Source organism: Vulpes vulpes, chromosome 2, assembly GCF_048418805.1.
Source record: "Vulpes vulpes isolate BD-2025 chromosome 2, VulVul3, whole genome shotgun sequence".
NCBI classification, from domain to species: domain Eukaryota; kingdom Metazoa; phylum Chordata; class Mammalia; order Carnivora; family Canidae; genus Vulpes; species Vulpes vulpes.
Genome location: NC_132781.1, coordinates 141,982,069 through 141,997,467, shown reverse-complemented (window position 1 = coordinate 141,997,467; position 15,399 = coordinate 141,982,069). Strand labels below are relative to the sequence as shown.

At 43.0% G+C, this 15,399-nt stretch overlaps 2 protein-coding genes across 4 annotated transcripts in view; one reads left to right on the top strand and one right to left on the bottom strand.

Annotated features, from left to right (window-relative positions):
• Positions 1–527: 527 nt before the first annotated feature.
• Positions 528–6,033, bottom strand: HNRNPA1L3 (heterogeneous nuclear ribonucleoprotein A1 like 3). Of its 2 annotated transcripts, XM_072750220.1 has the most exons (3): positions 5,908–6,033; positions 1,942–2,071; positions 528–1,841 (listed from the first exon to the last, which is right to left on the bottom strand). In XM_072750220.1, the coding sequence occupies exon 3, from the start codon at positions 1,679–1,681 to the stop codon at positions 962–964; it is 720 nt and encodes a 239-aa protein (XP_072606321.1). In that variant the 5' UTR covers positions 1,682–1,841; positions 1,942–2,071; positions 5,908–6,033; the 3' UTR covers positions 528–961. The 2 variants fall into 2 exon arrangements, with proteins under 2 accessions (XP_072606321.1, XP_072606322.1); XM_072750221.1 differs by lacking the exon at positions 5,908–6,033 and having other exon boundaries at positions 528–1,858; positions 1,942–2,056.
• Positions 4,914–15,399, top strand: part of RBL2 (RB transcriptional corepressor like 2) — a 51,340-nt gene continuing 40,854 nt past the window's right edge. The window contains exons 1-4 of one of the 2 annotated variants that reach the window (XM_026011755.2): positions 4,914–5,301; positions 7,993–8,123; positions 10,675–10,875; positions 14,965–15,029. In XM_026011755.2, the coding sequence (XP_025867540.2) occupies positions 5,062–5,301; positions 7,993–8,123; positions 10,675–10,875; positions 14,965–15,029 (637 nt within the window). In that variant the 5' untranslated portion in view covers positions 4,914–5,061. Of the gene's footprint in view, positions 5,302–5,694; positions 6,278–7,992; positions 8,124–10,674; positions 10,876–14,964; positions 15,030–15,399 lie in introns of those variants that run through there. The other variant, XM_026011756.2, reaches the window with a different exon arrangement.

The window sequence follows — 15,399 nt, the reverse complement described above, 5'->3', positions numbered from 1 at the left end:
AAATTCATAGAGCTGTATACTTACAAGAGTAAGTTTACTGCATGCAAGTTATATCTTGATGAACACATAAAAGAATAAACAGAAGGATACTTGAAAAATTCATTTGTAACAAGTACGTTTTTGCTGAAAGAAAATAGGAAAGGAATCAATAAAGAACTTTGGAGCACAGAACATATTAGGATAAAATTTTGTTGGAATAATAAAATGGGAATATGAAGTAAAAGAAAGGAAGGATATAAAATTCCTCATTGTTAAAGAAAAATTTTATTCATGGATTTTAAAAATGGATTATAGTGAGTATCAAATTGTTATGAGTCCATTGGATATATTTAAAGGTTAGTAATGTTTTGTTTTAAAAGGTTTATAGTTCCATGTTAGATATTACACTTCATCAAATTTTTATTTATGTTTTATTTTCTAAAAAGACACATTTATCTGAATAAATCATCATGATCACACTATTACATTTAGCAATCAACAGCAGGGGTGCAAAAAAAATCTACATTAAAACCCTTTGTTGGAAAAATAAAATTAAATAAATTAAATAAATAAATAAATAAATAAATAAATAAATAAAACAAAACCCTTTGTTTTGGAATGCTTTACACTTTCCACAGAACAGAAACTAAAATAACCCGTTATACAATTAGTCACAAATATAGTCAAGTTTTTTGCCCATACACATGACTATCATCTAGAACATGTCTTCTTTGTAGCAGCTAGGCCCTGCCACCACTGCTTGGCTGAGTTCACAAATCTGTTGTAACCTGTTGCTTCCCTGTCACTTCTCTGGCTCTCCTCTCCTGCTAAGCTTTGTTCCCTGGTAGTAATTAAAACCTTCTGCCACTGCCATAGCTGCTGCTGCTGCTGGAACCACCATGGCCACCTTGGTTTCGTGGTTTGGCAAAGTATTGGCCTCCACCACCATAGGGGCCAGAGCTTCTGCCTCCAAAATTTCCTTTCATGGGTCCAAAATTTGAGGATTGATTGTTGTAATTGCCGAAATCGTTATAGCTTCCACCACCTCCAAAGTTGCTTCCATCATTACCAAATCTGTTCTAGCCATCCCCATTGCCACCGTATCCATCACCACCTCGACTGCCTCTGAAGCCACCTTGACCACTGAAGTTCCCTCCACGACCAAAGTTGTCATTCCCACCAAAACCACCTCCACGACCACCACTAACGTTTCCAGAACCACTTCGGCCTCTTTGGACGAAGCACTAGCCATCTCTTGCTTCGATAGGGCTTTCCTTACTTGACAGTTGTGGTCATTCACAGTATGGTATTTTTGAATGACAATCTTGTCTACAGAGTCATGGTCATCAAATGTCACAGAAGCAAAACCTCTCTTTTTGCCACTGCCTGGGTCAGTCATGATCTCAATCACTTCCATTTTCCCATACTGTTCAAAATAATCTCTTAGCTGATGTTCTTCAGTGTTTTCTTTAATGCCACCAACAAAAATCTTTTTCACAGTGAAGTGGGCACCAGGTCTTTGAGAATCTTCTCGGGAGACAGCCCTCTTTGGTTCCACAACTCTTCCATCCACCTGTGTGTGTGGCCTTGTGTTCATGGTTGCACCCACCTCCTCCAGGTGGCCTACGTGAGGAACCCAAAGCCTCTGGAGCACTTGATGTTGGGGTCTCTCATTACCACCCAGTCCATAAGCCTTCCCCATTGCGCAAAATGGCACCGCAGACTCTCATCGGTTGTTTCGAAGCTCAAACCTTCGATGAAGAGCTTCCGCAGCTGCTCAGGCTCCTTGGGAGACTTTGACTTAGACATGACGGCGGTGGGAGGGGAGACTTTAACGATGCTTACTCGATGGCGTTCAGGGGCTGAAAGGTTCATCAAACTTTTAACACAAACTTTTAGGGCAGCCCGGGGGCTGGGGCGGGGGCGGGGGGCGGGGGGTGGGGCGCTCAGCGTTAGCAGTACCTTCATCCCAGGGCGTGATCCTAGAGACCAGGGATCGAGTCCCACGTCGGGCTCCCTGCATGGAACCTGCTCCTCCCTCTGCTGTGCTCTCTCTCTCTCTGTGTCTCTCATTAATGAATAAATAAATAATCTAAAAAAAAAAAAAACTCTTAGATGATGTTAACTTTAAAATATCCTACAAGGTCTCCAATAAAAAAAATAATAAAATATTTCTTTTCTACAAGGTAAGTCTTTTGGGAAGACATGACCAAAAAGGTTCAAGACCGCTGTGTTTTGTCTTATAAAAGTTTATGTGAAATTTCACAGTTAACTCATGTATTCTAAGGTCATATATGCAATGTAAAAATAAAGTTTATCTTTAGATCGCCATTTGGGGGCTTTGACATTCTACTGGGCTATCATATCACAACGGGGCAAGGATTTTATACATGCAAAATTGAGGCTTCTACAAAGATAGTTGATAGAGGGGTATCTCAGTGGTTGAGTGTTTGTCTTTGGCTTAGGTTGTGATCCTGGGGTTCTGGGATGGAGTACCCACATCAGACTCCCCACAGGGAGCCTGCTTCTCCCTCTGCCTATGTCTCTGCCTCTCTCTCTCTCTCTGTATCTCTCATGAATAAATAAAATCTTTAAAAAAAATAGTTGATCGTAACATGTCTTATACCCCATAGGTGCTTATTATTTTTTCCTATTTCTTTTTTCCTTTTTTTTAAATAATTTTTTTAAATTTTTATTTATTTATGATAGTCACACACACAGAGAGAGAGAGAGAGGCAGAGGGAGAAGCAGGCTCCATGCACCGGGAGCCCAACGTGGGATTCGATCCCAGGTCTCCAGGATTGTGCCCTGGGCCAAAGGCAGGCACCAAACCGCTGCGCCACCCAGGGATCCCTCTTTTTTCCTTTTTTAAATGTATGCTCCATGCACAGCGTGGAGCCCAATGCAGGCTCAAACTCATGACCCTGAAATCAACACCTGCCCAAAGTCAAGAGTCGGATGTGGAAGCAACTAAGCCACCTAGCCACCCCAGTGTTTATTTGTTGCTGCATAACAAGTCATCCTAAAACTTTGTAACTTGAAAGAATAATAATAATTTCTTTTGCCCACAAATCTGCACCTGAGCAGGGATCAGTGGCAAGGTTCATCTCTGCTCCATAAAGCATTAGCTGGGAACAGCTTGATTGAAAGCTGGAGGTTCTGCTTCCAAACTGGCTCATTCAACATGGCTGGCGCTGAGGTCATATGCACCCCATGAAAACTATGCAACTCTCCTCCAGACTTCTGTACTCAAGAGATGACCAAACTATAGCATAGCTTCCAGCAGCACAGGGGTGTGCCCTAGGATGACTGCAGCCCTGCATTAAAATGCCTAAGAAAACTCATGTCTGCCAGAATTCACCCTTGGTTCTAGCCAACACCTGGCGATTTACCGAAAACGGCTTCCAATGGTGATTCCTTCCTCTGTGCCTTTGAGATGTGTATGTATCTCCTGCAATTTGAAGTGTCTTTCTCAATGATCTGAAAGCGTATAGGGTCTCTGTCTCCTAGTCTCTGTAGGAAGGAAGATAGAATCCTAAATTCAGTAACTTGCCTGCTGGCCTGATCACATTGACACTCACTAACCCTTTGGAATTTTTTGGTTGAGCTCCACTTTCTCCCATCCCTAGTCCTTCATTCTCCCTTTAAATCATCCACTCACCTGTGCACAGATTTTTTGGTAAGATTTTATTTATTATTTATTCATGAAAGACACACAGAGAGAGGCAGAGACATGTGCAGAGGGAGAAGCAGGCTCCCTCTGGGGAGCCTGAGGTGGGACTTGATCCCAGGATCCTGGGATCACCACCTGAGCTGAAAGCAGATGTTCAACCACTGGGCCACCCAGGTTTCCTCTTTTTTTTTTTTTTTTTTAAAGACCCCTGCACAGATTGGAATGGAGCTCAGCTCTTTATTTCATTGTCAGTAGTGTCTGAATAAAATCTATTTTCACCCCTTTAATGCCCAGCTTTGTCAATTGTTGATAGCATGCTTCTCCAAGTGACCTGAGCTTCCTCACAGCAGGTGGATGCGTTCAAAGGGTCATGGAAGAGGGGCGCCTGGGTGGCTCAGTGGTTCAGCATCTGCATTTGGCTCAGGTTGTGATTCTGGGATCCAGTTCTGCCTCCGGCTCTGGCGGAAAGCCTGCTCTTCTGCCTGTTTCTGCCTCTCTCTGTGTGTCTTATAAATAAACAAAATCTTAAAAAAAAATTTTTTTTTTCAAAAAAAATAAAGGAGGGTCAAGGAAGAGAGAAAGAAGTGACCCCATGGCCATTGGCAATGCATTAGTGGTTCCTCAAACAGAAAAATGTCCTATCCTACATCCACTTGTAAATCAAAGAGGATTGTTAATAAAGTGATTCAAAGTGATTGAAGTCTACTCTAAGCATGAAAGAGAAAGCAAAATAAAAATAAAAGAATAAAGGTAAGCCACTGAGGATAGTACAAATATATCACTTAGAGCGAATGTAAATTGGCCCTTTGGGAAATAAGAGAATTGCCCCTGTAAAATAAATAAATAAATAAATAAATAAATAATAAATAAATAAATAAATATCAATCCAATGATTATTTGAAAGGCTCACATAAAGTTAAAATATAGTTAAGAACTAGAAATTAGGAGCGATGCTGAAGTTGGAACTTAGGTAAACAGGCCCTTGCTTGCTATTACTCTTACTTTAAAGACAGGCAGATAATGAGTATTAATTTCGGAGACACCTTGGGCAGTAAACCGTCACAAGTCATTGTTTCTTGGATGTTTTCTCTTCAGCACAGCCCTGCTGAATAGTCCCACCGTGAAGACGTACTTAAGACGTCGCAAAGACACTTTTATTTTAGCCCGAGGAGCGCGACGTGCGTTGATTTTTTTTTTTTAATATGGTTTTTGGCCCCCGTGGGCCTCCGGCTCGGACTACATTGCCCATCAGGCCCCGCTCAGAACTACGGGTGCCTACCTGAGGTCTAGCTTCCTTGGTGGCGGCGCAGTCGCCGTGCGGACGGCGGACGGGCGGGCGCTTCGCGGTTTGAATGGCTGCGGGCTCGGGCCCTCAGCTCCCCTGAGGACCGGCCGCCCAGGGGTGCGCTATGCCGTCGGGAGGCGACCAGTCGCCGCCGCCCCCGCCTCCCCCTCCGGCGGCGGCAGCCTCGGATGAGGAGGAGGAAGACGACGGGGAGGCGGAGGACGCCGCGCAGCCGGCCCGGTCGCCGGCCCCTCAGACCCAGCAGCGGTTCGACGAGCTGTGCAGCCGCCTCAACATGGACGAGGCGGCGCGGGCCGAGGCCTGGGACAGCTACCGCAACATGAGCGAGAGCTACACGCTGGAGGTGCGCCGGGGGCGGAGGCGAGGGGCGTCCCGGGCCTAGTGGTCGCGCCCCGCCGCGGGGATGGGCCCCTCCCTCCCGGGCCGGGCGTCCTGCGCGACGGTCGGGCAGGCCCCGGGTCTCCGCGCGTCTCCGCGGCCCTCAGCGCGGGGAGCGGCGGGACTCGCGCCGTCCCTGCGCTCCCTGCTCCTGGGACCTGCTTTAGGAGACCTCTCGTGGCCCCGCAGGGAACCCCGCCTCGCAGCTTCCCCCTTCGGGTTGCGAGTGGGGGCCACGGCCGGCCCAAGGTGGCACCGGAGGCGGGGCCGTGCCGCGGTCACGGTTGCGGGAGTCCAGCCCCCTCGCTGGCGGAAGGAGCAGGTGCAGCTGCGAGGCCGGGGGGCGGGGGCGGGGGCGGGGGCGCGGGCGCCCGGCTGTGCTCCCGCGGGGTCCGCCCGGCGCAGCGCCCCTCCTGCGCTGCGCCCCTGCCGCACCGAGCGGCCCGGGTCCTGCCTGGGCCCTGCCGTCGCGTCCGGACGGCAGACGCGTCGTTCACGCCTCGGGCTGTGTTTGTGTGTGGGACGTGAGGCGGGTCTTCCGTGGGGCACACGAAACGGGCCGTCGGCCTACCTCCGTGTAGACACACGCCCCCTGGTCGTCCCCGGGAAGCACGCCCCGCGACGACCCTGACGACCTCTGGGTCACCTCGCACGCCGCGCAGCGCCCCGGCGTCGCCGCGGCTCGGGCAGCCTGTGCCCCTCTCTTCGGACGGGGCTCGCCCGGGAGAAGAATGGCCATTCTAGCCAGTGAGGCTCGGCTGCGTAGGCACCGCCCCTTCATGGACCAATGGGAAGTGACACGGAAGTCGGGATTGTTTACCAGCTGTGGCGCTGGTGGGTGGCGCTCCGCGGGAGGCCGGAGGGCTGCCCTGCCCTGCGTGGTTTTACGGTCTGCGGCAGGAGCGGGGCCAGTAGGCTCCGGATGGGAAGGCCCAACGAAGGTACTGTTCGGCTGTGAGGGTAGGGTGCCTCCGCCTGTGTGACCCACGGAGGTTACTCGCTGTTAGTTGGTGTGCAAGGGTCCTCCTCCCTGTAGTTGCGCTCCGCGGCGTGGGGGCGGGGAAGCGGGAAGGCTGGTCCTGTAGCCGCTTCAAACCCTGACAGACCTAGGGGCCTTTGCACAGGTAGCCACTCCGGAACTCAATGTCGCGATACGGAAACCTGACGTGATTGGTACTGAAGGTCTAACAAGGTTCTGTGTGGTTTGTGGCGCCTAAGGCAGTCATGGACCGTGCTTGCGCCTCAGTTTACGGAGCGCCCTCGTGTCCTCAGGGCATGTGGCCGCATGGGCCATATTCCTCTTTATTCCTCGGTGGTTGTCTGGTCAGTGATTCCAGCCATTCCTTGGTGATGGGCATAAGTGGTTGCAAATAAGCTCTTATCCTGTCTTCCCAACAGTCTTCGAAATTGGATTAAACAAGTATTATCACCGTACAGTTGAGGTATTTCAACTCATAGGGGCTAAGTTGTATGAAATCCAGTGTTACATAAGCAAGTGACAAACAGTAGATGGTTAGTAAATTATTTTTGAAAACATGTTTGATTACTCAATTTGTTAAAGACTTGGATCTCAGATTCTTAGCTCCGTTTACTCAATGAATGAATGAATATTCATTTGTCGATTTTTTTTTTTAATCACCTCTTTGCCCGATACTGTTGTAGATGGTGGGGACAGAGCAGTGAACAAAACTTAAAAAAATTTCTGCCCTTGTGGAGCTTGTAGTGGGGTATGCTGTAAGATAACATGTAGGATGTCAGTCTCATGGAAGTGTACAATGGAAAATAAGACTCCTGTGATTTTTTTTTTAAAGATTTTATTTATTTATTTGAGAGACAGAGATAGCCACAGAGAGCACAAGCTGGGAAGAGAGGGAGAAGCAGGCTCCCCACTGAGCAGGGAGTGGGATGCAGGGCTCCATCCGAGGACCCTGAGATTGTGATCTGAGCTGAAGGCAGGACGATTAACCGACCAAGCCATCCAGGCACCCCTCATACAACATTTAATACAGAGTATTGGTTATAGAATTTTACCTTTTGATTTCTTGTGTTTCCTGTGCTTTAAGCTTGCAACTCATTTCATTCTCACAGTCCTCAGATAAGAAAATCAAGTCTCTGTGACTGTTAATTTATCCCACACTGGGACACCCAAGGCACATGTGCTGAGAGAGTGAACCAGATAGAATCTTTATTGCCCTTTATGATCTTGCAAGTTACAGAGCATCATTTTCACCTATTAGTTGTCTATTAGTTGACACAATTGAAAATGAGGGAACAAAACACAGATTCCTGTCTCTCAATGTGAAAATGCCAATATATAGTATAAGGAGCACATGGGCTACAGCCATCATTGAAAATACAGTTTCCCACAAACCTAAAAATAGCACCTTTTGTTTAATCTAAAGAGTTGAAAAAGTTTGGGGTTTTTTAAAAAGATTTTATTTATTTATTAGAGACAGAGAGAGAGACAGGTAGAGGGAGAAGCAGGGTCCATGCAGAGAGCATGTCGTGGGACTCGATCCCGGGTCTCCAGGATCGCGCCCTGGGCCCAAGGCGGCGCGCTAAACCACTAAGCCACCGGGGCTGCCCTAAAAAGTTTTTTATAAGGAAATGTTTATATAGCTGGCTAACCAAACATCAATTTTCTTTTATTTTACAGGGAAATGATCTTCACTGGTTAGCATGTGCCTTATATGTGGCTTGCAGAAAATCTGTGCCAACTGTAAGCAAAGGGACAGTTGAAGGAAACTATGTATCTTTAACTAGAATCCTGAGATGTTCAGAGCAGAGGTAACTATATCAGAGTTTGAAAACTAGAGTATGACAAATATGAAAGCCCAAAAATCATAGTGTTAGTAAGAATTTTCTTTGTTCATTATCTCCTGGGTGTTTGTATCTATAGAGTGCTGAATTTAGAAACTAGGTCATGGTTTTCCTTTACCACATCTAAGTTAGTATCTATTATATTGTACTTCTTTGGCGAAAACTATTGAAATTTTAATGTGTTAGGCAATTGTATAAAGAGTTTGCTGTTAAACATTATGATTTACCATTGCACAATGTTGGGAGAATTCTAAATAAGGATATTGAAAAACTTTAGGAAGTACTCTAAATTGCAAAGGTAAATAAAATATAGTATTAAACTTAGAACTGCATGGACAGAATTTGTATTTTAATATATGGAATGTGTAAATACCTCTCCTTTTCGTTGAGGGATAAGCAACAGTATTACGATTATTGGAAGAGTCAAATGATGTTTTAAGGAAGAGGCAGAAAGAAATAGTTTTTTCTATCTGTTGTATAATTGAATTGATTATATTTATTATTTATGCCTTTTGGGTGAATTTTCTTTTATGACTCACTAAGGATCAATGGAAAAAGGATATTTGGCACTTTGTTGGGAGAATACCACTGTCAAAATTTATGTACCTAATAATTTAAAAAATCACTAATTAATCACTTAATTAGTCTAATCAGTATTAGACTAATTAACAAGAAACATAATATTTTAGCTGTGGTCTATTTCTTTTTTTTTTTTTTTTTTAATTTTTTTTTATTTATTTATGATAGTCACAGAGAGAGAGAGAGGCAGAGACACAGGCGGAGGGAGAAGCAGGCTCCATGCACCGGGAGCCTGATATGGGATTCGATCCCGGGTCTCCAGGATCGCGCCCCGGGCCAAAGGCAGGCGCCAAACCGCTGCGCCACCCAGGGATCCCTGTGGTCTATTTCTTAACCTTGAGCTCCATCCTGAGTTATATTTAGGCCTAAGGACAAGAGGCAATGCATAAAGAGTTGAATACCTGGGCTGTAAACCTGCATAAGTGGACTTAAATAAGGTGCAAAAATAAAATCATTATGGAGACGAAAAGTGGAGGCAGAGTAATCCAGTTAAGTGACAGATAAGGAACTTTAGAAGCAAAGGTCAAATTATAGAATCTTCATCATAAACAATAGTAAATTGAACTTACCCAATATTTTAATGCAAGTAATACAGTCCTAGGCTTCAGTTGTATTTCCATTTTAAAAACTCAGTTTCTATCTTTAAATTTTTACCTCTGGGTTCAGATTATTTACTGCCATAATGGACTAAAATGGATTAAAAACAAAGAGTATATTGGGAGAAGATATTTACAGTATGTATAACTGAAAAGGTCAGTATCCAGGATTATATAAAGAACTAGTAACAAACGGTTGCATGATTGACAAACAACTACTAAAAGTGGGTAAAGAATCATTTCACAAAGGTCAAAACTCACATACCTAACAGATATATGTAAAGACGCTCAATTTCACTAGAAATCAAGGAAGTTCAAAGTAGAAAACAAAGTAACTGTCATTCTCTTCAAATTGGGGAAATTTGGAGTCTGATAAAACCAGCTTTGGTCATTATGCAGAGAAATGGGAGCTCTATGTTGCTGATGTACTTGGTGAGAGTATAAATTGGCATGGCCACTTAAATGGGAAATTCAGCCATGTCTGGTCGAGCTGAAGATGCACAGTCTCTGACTTAGCACTTCTATTTATTGGTGTGGTCCCTAAAGAAGCTCTTACATGCATCTACAAGGATGTATTGATTACAGCATTTTTTTGGTCAGAATGTAAAATTAGAAGCCTCAATTTCCATTGGTTGGGGAACCAATGCAAAAAATCATGGTAGTTCATACTAAAGAATATTTTTAATAGTTAAAATGAAGGAGATCTGCATGTATCAATGTTAATTTCAGAAATATTGAATGAAAAAGCAAGTTGCAGAATGCCACTTATATAGTATGATACTATTTATGTAAAATCTTAAAACTACACATACAAAAGATACTACATAGTGTTTATGGATACATGTAGACCTGTATTGTAAGTACATTAGATAATAAGTATAAAAACATGGATGGGAAGGATTCGGACTAACTTTAGAATGGTGGTGATCTTTGAGGAGGCAGAGCAGTCAGAGGAGAGTTTGGGGAGGAGGACAAAGTGGGAATTTGGCAGTTTCTGTAGAACCTGAAGCCAACACGGCAAAATTTATTTAGTATGTGAATGTTTGTTAAATCTGGCAGTTGGGTACATAAGTGTCGCTTACATTACTCTGATTAATTATTTTGTATTTTTATATATTTCATAATTTAAAAAATAAAACCCTTGGATAACCTCAGAAAAAACAGATTAGGAAAATCAGAGAAATAAACCAGTCTGTAAGAGATGAAGCTAATCAGAGGCATGAGTTGTGATATTTATCACTGTCTCAAAGTAATATAACTTAATGAGTTAAATTTTGATGTAATTACATTTGTGTACTCTACTTGTTAATGTTGAAAATATCTCTCTTTATTTTTAATATCAGCTTAATTGAATTTTTTAACAAGATGAAGAAGTGGGAAGACATGGCAAATCTCCCCCCACATTTCAGAGAACGTACCGAGAGATTAGAAAGAAACTTCACTGTTTCAGCGGTAATTTTTAAGAAATATGAACCCATTTTTCAGGACATTTTTAAATATCCTCAAGAGGAGCAGCCCCGTCAACAGAGAGGAAGAAAACAGCGGTATGTTTTTGTATTTGTTCGTCAGGAATACGTATACATATATTTTATCTGTGCTACAGTTTGATCTCTCAGTTTGTGCCCCTCCGCTTATTTTGCTAGTTGTTTGTTTGTTTTTAGAGAGAGAGAGAGAAAGTATATGTATGTGAGGTGGGGGGAGGGGCAGAGAGCATCTCAAGCAGGCTCTTTGCCCAGTAAGGAGGCGAGGAGGCAGGTGAAGAGGCCACTTTGGGGCCCAGCCTCACAACTGGTGAAGCCATGACCTGAGCCAAAATCAAGATTTGGTCTCATAACTGATTGAGCCACTCAGATGCCCCGATTTTGCTAGTCTTAAAAAAACAAATGTGATTTCAAAAATAATCTCTTTTTCTGGGCAGCCCGGGTGGCTCAGCGGTTTAGTGCCGCCTTCAGCCCAGGGTCTGATCCTGGAGACCCAGGATCGAGTCCCACGTCGGGCTCCCTGCATGGAGCCTGCTTCTCCCTCTGCCTGTGTCTCTGCCAATCTCTCTCTCTCTCTCTGTCTCTGTGTATCTCTCATGAATAAATAAGTAAAATCTTTAAAAAGTAATAATAATCTCTTTCCAGCAGCTCTCTTTTAATAATAATTTCTTGCTTTCATTGCATGTTAGCCATGAAGAATTTGGCTTCCTTCACATTGCAAAATGCATGGAATTACTGTTTCAATAAACTTGCCCTTTTCACTGAAGTACCCAAAAATGCAAAAGTGAGACCTTAAATATTTTCAGCACTTAGTCACCTGAGTATAGAATCTGACTCCTTAATTTTCTGTTATTGTCTGTGTTGACTATTTCTATTATTTGACTTTTTTGTCCAGCTGAATAACAGGTAAATCCCCTCTGAACTGGCTTCAGTGTGTATTTTGAAGTTGACAGTCAATCAAGAGTAGAGAAACTTGGGCAGCCTGGGTGGCTCAGAGGTTTAGCACCACCTTCAGCCCAGGGCCTGATCCTGGAGACCCAGGATTGAGTCCCACGTCAGGCTCCCTGCATGGAGCCTGCTTCTCCCTCTGCCTGTGTCTCTGCCTCTCTCTCTCTCTCTCTCTCTCTCTCTCTCTCTCTGTGTGTGTGTGTGTGTGTGTGTGTGTGTCTCATGAAAATAAATAAAATCTTGAAAAAAACAACACAAAAAACTAAAATCATTTAAAAAAAAGAGTAGGGAAACTGGATGGGGGGAAAATAAGGGAGCTGAAAATATTATGAATTTGTGCTTTCTGATCATGTCTGCAAAATCTATAAACTTACTCTGGCTCAGCGTTTTCCATCTTTCCTGGCAGATAAAGACAGTCATGGTATACAAATTCTTTATCATGAACACTTTTTCATAAAGTAGAAATGGAAATTGTTCTTAAAGTAGAATTAGAACAATCTTGACAAGAAAAGTTGGGGAAAAAGAGTTATTATAATTGAACAAATAATGTTTGCCTCTCTTTCTTCTTCTTTCTTTTTTTTTTTTTCTTTTTGCCTCTCCTTCAATATAAAATTTTTGTGAAGGGTATTTACAGTAAGTGAACAGCTTTTAAAAATAAAACAAACTATGTACTTTCTTAGATAGGTGACCCCACTAATATGGAAGCAGCTGCTCTAGTTTGCTTATAGTTTGGATAGATGCTTTGTTCTAAGTCTGAGTGAGGCTGATGTCATCCTTTACAGAAAGATACAGAATATCTTCTTTGGAGAGTTGTAGAAAATGATTTTAGATTGTACTTGCTTTGATATTTATTGGGGTATGTATACTACCTAATTGCAGTTAAGAAAATTCTAAGATAGCTTTGTTTTTTAAAAATTTACATTTAGATCACTCTGTATACATTTATTAGTACTTTTGGCTAATAGTAATAATGTATACCATTTACTGAGCATTTATTATGGGGACTGTTTAAGACCTAAACCTGTATTATGTAAGTGAATCCCTATGACAACTGTATGAGGTTGATGTTGTTACAGGTAGAAGAACATAAGCCCTTGAGAGGTCAGGTAATTTGGTCAGGGTCACACAATTAAGTGTGGAGCTATTGTGCTTCACAAGACTGTACTACATCTCACACACACTTTGAGTGTTTGTCACTGGGTATTTATTGAGAACTTACTATGCAAAGTACATTGTTAGGTATTCTGTAGGACACAAGTATTTATTTATTTTTGAGAGAGAGAGCAGAGGGAGAGAGAGAATCTTAGCAGGCATCATGCCCAGTGCAGAGCCTATGACCCTGAGATCATGATCTGAGCCAAAATCCACAGTTGAATTCTTAACTGACTAAGCTACCCAGGTGCCCCAGGACATGAGTCTTTAAAGGAAAAAAACCAGACACCAAACACCCACAGCCATTGCCTTTTGAGAGCTTACAGTATAGTTGTGGAGAGGAGGCATGTATAAATGTGAAAGATAACAGAAACATGCAACTTTTGAGGCAAAATTAAACCACTGTACATGAGCCTGGCAGGTAACATTCTGTGAAGAAAGGAACAATGGATAGGATTTCAATGGGTGAATGGGTAGATAGAGCCTTTGTTACAGAGGATAAAGAAGGAATACACCGGAAGTGGCAATTTGGCCAGTAGGTTAAGTTCTAGGGTTCTCAAGTTGAAGATTCAGGTTTTTTTTTTTTTTTTTTTTAAGATTTTATTTATTTATTCATGAGAGACACAGAGAGCGAGAGAGAGAGAGGCAGAGACACAGGCAGAAGGAGAAGCAGGCTTCACACAGGGAGCCCAATGTGGGACCTGATCCCAGGACTCTAGAATCACACGCTGGGTCAGAGGCAGGTGCCAAAACCAGGGATCCCCCAAAGGTTCAGTTTTTAGAGCGGCTTGCGTGTTAAGCCAAAAAGTTTGACTTTTTAATCTTTATCTTGGTAGGTGTTAAAACTGGATTCTCATGTGCCTATGGTAGGGAGGCCACTTTTATTTATCTATTTATTTAAAGATTTTGTTTATTTATCTTAGAGAAAGAACAAGCATGCACGAGTGTGGGGGGGGCAGAGGGAGAGAGAGTCTCAAGCAGACTGTGCTATGCATGGAACCCGACCCAGGGCTCAGTCTCACAACTCTGCATACATGATCTGAGCAGAAATCAAGAGTCAGACACTTTGCTGACTGAGCCCCCCAGGCACCCTGGGAAGCCACTTTGACATTTAATCCTTACCATGGACTGGTGACTGAAGTACAAAACTATGCCCAAGTAGAATAATCATTCAGCAGATGAAGAGACTGAGGCACATGGAGAACAAGTGTGCCTCAAGGAGAAAGTGGGGGGAACTAAACCCCAGTGTCCTGATTCTTCTCCTGAGAGCTCCTTGTTGGGATGTGGAGACCACAGATATCTAAACATTGGCAGAGATTCTGGCAGAAAAGCCAAGAGCTTAAAAAAGGTCTGAAACTCCCTGCAGCAGACAGCTTGGCAAAATACAAGGGATAGCCTTAAAGAATAAGGAGTCCTAGGAAGCCCAGAATCTACATTAAATAGTCCTTTAGTGATTTGATGTAAACTGGAATGTCTTTTGGGAGGGAGCGTTTACAGCTCATCAGCTATGAAAAGGGGGAAAAAAGGGAAATTATCCAATTGTATACAGGGGCCTGAAAGCAGCATTAGCCTTGCTCACATCATCAAAAGAACTGTTGTTGGGCACCCTGGGTAGCTCAGCAGTTTAGCGCTGCCTTCAGCCCAGGGCCTGACCCCGGGGTCCCAGAGTCCCACATCGGGCTCCCTGCATGGAGCCTGCATCTCCCTCAGCCTGTGTCTCTGCCCCTCTCTGTCTCTCATGAATAAATAAATAAAATCGTAAAAAAAAAAAAAAAAAAGAACTGTTACTCATTTTCTACCGTAACTGTTTTGACCTTGAACTGTTTTATAGTTCTTGAGAATTTTCTTTTTTCTGAGATGAGCTCTTTCCCTGGCTTTGTCCTTACCAGAATTTGGTTGGAACAGAACTTCTTATATGTTTTCTGTGTGAAGGGAATTTGTTCTCACTCCCATTAACTGTGGGTTTGGTTTTTCACGTACTTTATAGTCATTTGTGATGTCTTTTTTGAATACAATGAATTTATCTCATGACTTTTTTTCCCTCCCCCAAAGGCGACAACCCTGTACCGTGTCTGAAGTTTTCCATTTTTGTTGGGTGCTCTTTATATATGCAAAAGGTAAGCAGAACAATATTTATCTATGTGTTCAGATATTATTTTGTCAACTTGTAATGTGTATCAGGGAAAGATGCTCACTTAAAAATTTCTCAAGGGTTTTAATCTCAGATTTGTTTTTAAGTATTACCTTTTCATAAAAGTCTTTTGAATTTCTTTATGTAATATCCAAAACTTCTTTTATTAAGTGGAAAGTCCTTTATTTTTGTTTTTACTTAACATCTTTTCCACCCAAAGCTAGTCCTCTGAGTTACAGACTGAAAACACATTTGGTTTGTACTGGTGTCTTGAGATGTGATTTTCGTGACTGCTCATCCTCAGCATGTATAGTTCAGATTGCTTTTTGCATCTTGTTCAGATAAATATGCTTGCT

What these genes read in the sequence shown, in the direction of transcription:
- HNRNPA1L3 (XM_072750220.1), bottom strand. Translation starts at nt 1,681, where the DNA reads ATGGGGAAGGCTTATGGACTGGGTGGTAATGAGAGACCCCAACATCAA.